At 41.4% G+C, this 4,724-nt stretch overlaps 1 protein-coding gene across 1 annotated transcript; it reads left to right on the top strand.

The window, feature by feature from the left end:
- Positions 1-221: 221 nt before the first annotated feature.
- Positions 222-1,157, top strand: LOC135714662 (S-antigen protein-like). Its single transcript, XM_065238043.1, has one exon. The coding sequence runs from the start codon at positions 222-224 to the stop codon at positions 1,155-1,157; it is 936 nt and encodes a 311-aa protein (XP_065094115.1).
- Positions 1,158-4,724: the final 3,567 nt, after the last annotated feature.

Below are 4,724 nucleotides of genomic sequence, written 5' to 3'. Positions count from 1 at the left end.
TGATCTTATGGCAAATGACCGAATGACGAGTGGCCGAATGGCTGAAAGAACGAATGGCCGAAAGAACGAATGGACGAATGGACGAATGGACGAATGGACGAATGGACGAATGGACGAATGGACGAATGGACAAATGGACGAATGGACGAATGGACGAATGGACGAATGGCTGAATGGACGAATGGACGAATGGACGAATGGACGAATGGACAAATGGACAAATGGACGAATGGACGAATGGACGAATGGACGAATGGACGAATGGACAAATGGACAAATGGACGAATGGACGAATGGACGAATGGACGAATGGACGAATGGACGAATGGACGAATGGACGAATGGACGAATGGACGAATGGACTAATGGACGAATGGACGAATGGACGAATGGACGAATGGATGAATGGACGAATGGACGAATGGACGAATGGACGAATGGACGAATGGACGAATGGACGAATGGACGAATGGACGAATGGACGAATGGACGAATGGACGAATGGACGAATGGACGAATGGACGAATGGACGAATGGACGAATGGACGAATGGACGAATGGACGAATGGACGAATGGACGAATGGACGAATGGACGAATGGACGAATGGACGAATGGACGAATGGACGAATGGACAAATGGACGAATGGACGAATGGACGAATGGACGAATGGACGAATGGACGAATGGACGAATGGACGAATGGACGAATGGACGAATGGACGAATGGACGAATGGACGAATGGACGAATGGACGAATGGACGAATGGACGAATGGACGAATGGACGAATGGACGAATGGACGAATGGACGAATGGACGAATGGACGAATGGACGAATGGACGAATGGACGAATGGACGAATGGACGAATGGACGAATGGACGAATGGACGAATGGATGAATGGACGAATGGACGAATGGACGAATGGACGAATGGACGAATGGACGAATGGACGAATGGACGAATGGACGAATGGACGAATGGACGAATGGACGAATGGACGAATGGACGAATGGACGAATGGACGAATGGACGAATGGACGAATGGACGAATGGACGAATGGACGAATGGACGAATGGACGAATGGACGAATGGACGAATGGACGAATGGACGAATGGACGAATGGACGAATGGATGAATGGATGAATGGATGAATGGACGAATGGACGAATGGACGAATGGACGAATGGACGAATGGACGAATGGACGAATGGACGAATGGACGAATGGTCAAAAGGACGAATCGCCGAACTGACGAATGGCCGAAAGGACAAATGGCTGAATGGACAAGACTCCAAGGATTACTTGCATGAAATTACAAAAAAATCTACAGCTTTAATTTTTAAAATTGCACAATAGATTATTAACCCTTTAAAGCCTAAATTTTTGTTTTGATTTTACATAATTTCTTTCGAATGGCCTTCAAGGCAATATGAAGTTCTGTCGTATTATTTAATGATAATAATACAATTTGAAAGAACAGCTCATGTTTAAAAGAAGGAATCTCTATTAAAAGTATTGATTCTAAAGAGCAAAAAATCAGTGAGAAAAGTATTTTTGAAGAACAGCTCATGTTTAAAAGAAGGCAAAGTCGCTGTTAACAATATTAATTCGCGAAGCGCCAAAAATCACTGCAAAAATATGTTTCGGAAGAATAGAAGATTCATCTATTTCTACCACTTTCAACCAGACGGTTGTTCACCTCAGTTTTAACTGTTATGTGCGTGCCGAGGTACCCGGGTACCCAGCTCCCATTTGAATAACACGGTGTAGAAAAACATTATTCACGCACTCAAGGGTTAAAAGATGAAAAATCTCATCAATAACTGCAGCGTCAAAAAATCTGCTGCAATATAACTCGGAAGAACAGCTCATGTTTGAAAGAAGGAAATATCTCAATAAAAAAATATTAATTCTAAAGCGCTAAAAATCACTACAAAATAATATTTCGGAAGAACAGCTCATGTTTAATAGAAGGAATAATCTCTATTTCAAAATTTATTTTATTTATTTACTAAGATCTAAGATTATATTTTCTGTTGTTGTTGTTGTTAAGACTGTTTCCAAATTCAATGATTTTATTGCTGATTTGTGCAACAATAAAATCAAATGTATCTTCAGCAATTGTCAAGTTGAATAAGAGGATTAATTAAATTAATCCATCGTTCCAACCAATTGAAATTCGTTCATTCGTCCAGTCTCGTCCATTCGGCCATTTGTCCATTCGGCCATTTGTCCATTCGGCCGTTCGTCCTTTCGTCCATTCGTCATTTCAGTCATTTGTCATTTCGGCCATTCGTCCATTCGTCCATTCGGCCATTTGTAGTGAGACCTTTTAAAATGTTGTGAAGTTACGGATTTCCGAAATAATTATGAATTTTTAATCAAAACAGGTATGTTACAGTTCACTGACCGATTAGCAGCTTCAAGTACCATTTGTCCAAGTATTATGCCAAATTATCATTATGCCAAGCGATTGTTATGTCAAACAACTTTATGCCAAACGGATGTATGTAAAACGGTCCCAACAGACACTAACCCGTCTGTTGCCATTTATGGCTACGTTTTGATGGCAGTATGGCTATCGCCTAAACCCCTTTTACAACATATCGACTACATCCAAATATTAGTTCCATTTACTTCGATTACTTCAGTTATTCCTAAAAAGCGTCCAGAAGAGGCCCTCCTCGACGATAGTATAGGAAGTCTTCGCTTCACTAATAAAGTCACTCTACGCCAATCTACTATAAACCATTTTCAAAGCACTTCATCAACTTATTTTTCATTTACAAGAATGATAAAAGGTAGTAACCTAAACATTTTTTGAAATATCATCAATATCATCAGTTATGTCGGGCTGTAACTAGCTCCTGCTATGTAGTTAAATTAAATATTTTTAATAATTTCGAAATAATTTATATATTTGATGTTTCTGCATGATATAACGGTAATGGGAGCTTATGCCAACGTAGTTCTCTACCATATTACAAAAAATAGTGAAACATGTGATTGTGATTTTGTGCTCGAAGAGTTAAAGGAGCACGGAAAATAGCCTCGTTTCCCTACGTCCATAATGCGGTCGTGTTTCAGACACAACCCAAACATTGGGGAAATTGAAATTATTGTAACTTATGGTACGGTTTGAGCGGTTTGCCAACCCTGGCGCTTTCAGCACCGCATTCATCTTCTGTCCGCGCAAAATCTTTCTCGTGTGCTTTATACTATCTGATAAGGGGCTGTCCATAAAGCACGATCTAAACCAATTGTAAACTAAATTCTGGATGATTGTCCAGCGAACAATGTGTACGCAGGGGAAAGGGGCCTAAAATCTTTCAAAAATTGTCCTCTTGGTTTGCGGACAAACCCTAACCATGGTTTTCAATGGTCAACGAAGGGGCCTGTGTTTTCTAGATTACAGCCCAAGAAAGAGAATTAGGAACGATAAAAATTAACCGCGGAAGCATAACAACGAAACAAAGGAGGAAAGCAGATGGCCTCCGCTGTTGCAGATTTGCTTTTACTCTTATCGCAGCTTGGTTTAATAAAATTCAAATCATCGAAAGTAAACAGATAAAGCGCAAGCTTAAAAAAATTAAATAACAACAAACCAGTGATGATACACCGCTGTTGTCCCGTATTGGTGTACCACCTGCTCCAGCATCCATCCAGTCTATAAAAAGCCAACAGCAGGGAAGCACTTGCTTAATTTCCCATTAGCAGCTATTATTGCCATCGGCGACCACCGTTGCTCCCCGAAAGCGAATAAAATCTCGGCATCTCGATGGCATGGCACACGGTAGCTCACTTATCTCCACCCGGAGCGCGTGCTTCCGTCTTGTGGCTGGAGCTGGAAAATCCCAGGAGAGACAGGGTAGAAAATTCAAGTCACGTTCGGAAAATTTCCCAAACAAATTTATTTGGTTATTTGTTTCCGACAGTACCGTCTGTGGTACACATTACACCGTCATGCGCGAGAGTCCTTCCCCCCTCAGATGACCTCCTTCCGAAAAGCACCCAAATAACTAGCACAATGCCACACTGACTGAAGTGATGGTACCTACAACGTGCTTGGCAAAGCTCAAAGGTTCAGTGTTGAATGTTAAGAAGGTGTGAGACTACTTTTTGCGCTATTATTTTTGTTCGACCCCGACGAAACAACAAATGTTCTTGCTACTGGTGTTTAGGGTTACAAGCGAAAACGTTGAATATCAAGGACTGAATGTTTCAAAATGCCCCTAAAGTCACATGCTTACCCGGTAACCCTAGCTATAATGTGACTTCGGGCGCGCGACGGGAAACAAAATGGCTTCATGATCTCCTCGACTATACCGATCCAGCTGCTTCTGGGTGGGCAGCGAGCCAGCGCATGACTTTGGGGTAGCCAGAGGAATGGTAGATTGACCAACCCGATTTTCAACAGATTTTTTTTTTCTTCACTCGGTCTTGTTCACCAGTAAAGGATACTATGTTATGGGAATAAACAAATTGCTTTTATTTCGGGACGATTTTCTTGGTGGAAGGAAGCGGTGTTTACCCATGCGAACGTGTTAAGTCGAGAATGAAATTTATGGTCAGCACACAATGGTTGAGTCGCTTCCTGGAGCGTTAATTGCCTTTTTGGGTTTTGTACTAGTTAGAGAAGAGTGCTCAATGGAATGGTAATGTTAAGCTATAAACTTATCGATCTGCATATTCTCTTCAACTAAAAAAAAATGGAAAAC

Source organism: Ochlerotatus camptorhynchus, unplaced genomic scaffold, assembly GCF_037179485.1.
Source record: "Ochlerotatus camptorhynchus isolate MF236.1 unplaced genomic scaffold, CSIRO-AGI_Acam_v1.1 ptg000689l, whole genome shotgun sequence".
Lineage (NCBI taxonomy): Eukaryota > Metazoa > Arthropoda > Insecta > Diptera > Culicidae > Ochlerotatus > Ochlerotatus camptorhynchus.
The sequence above is the reverse complement of the archived record's forward strand: the minus strand, read 5'-3'. Positions and strand labels throughout refer to the sequence as shown.

Bases quoted from the DNA above. Each gene is read 5' to 3' on its own strand.
- LOC135714662 (XM_065238043.1), top strand. From the start codon at position 222: ATGGACGAATGGACGAATGGACGAATGGACGAATGGACGAATGGACAA.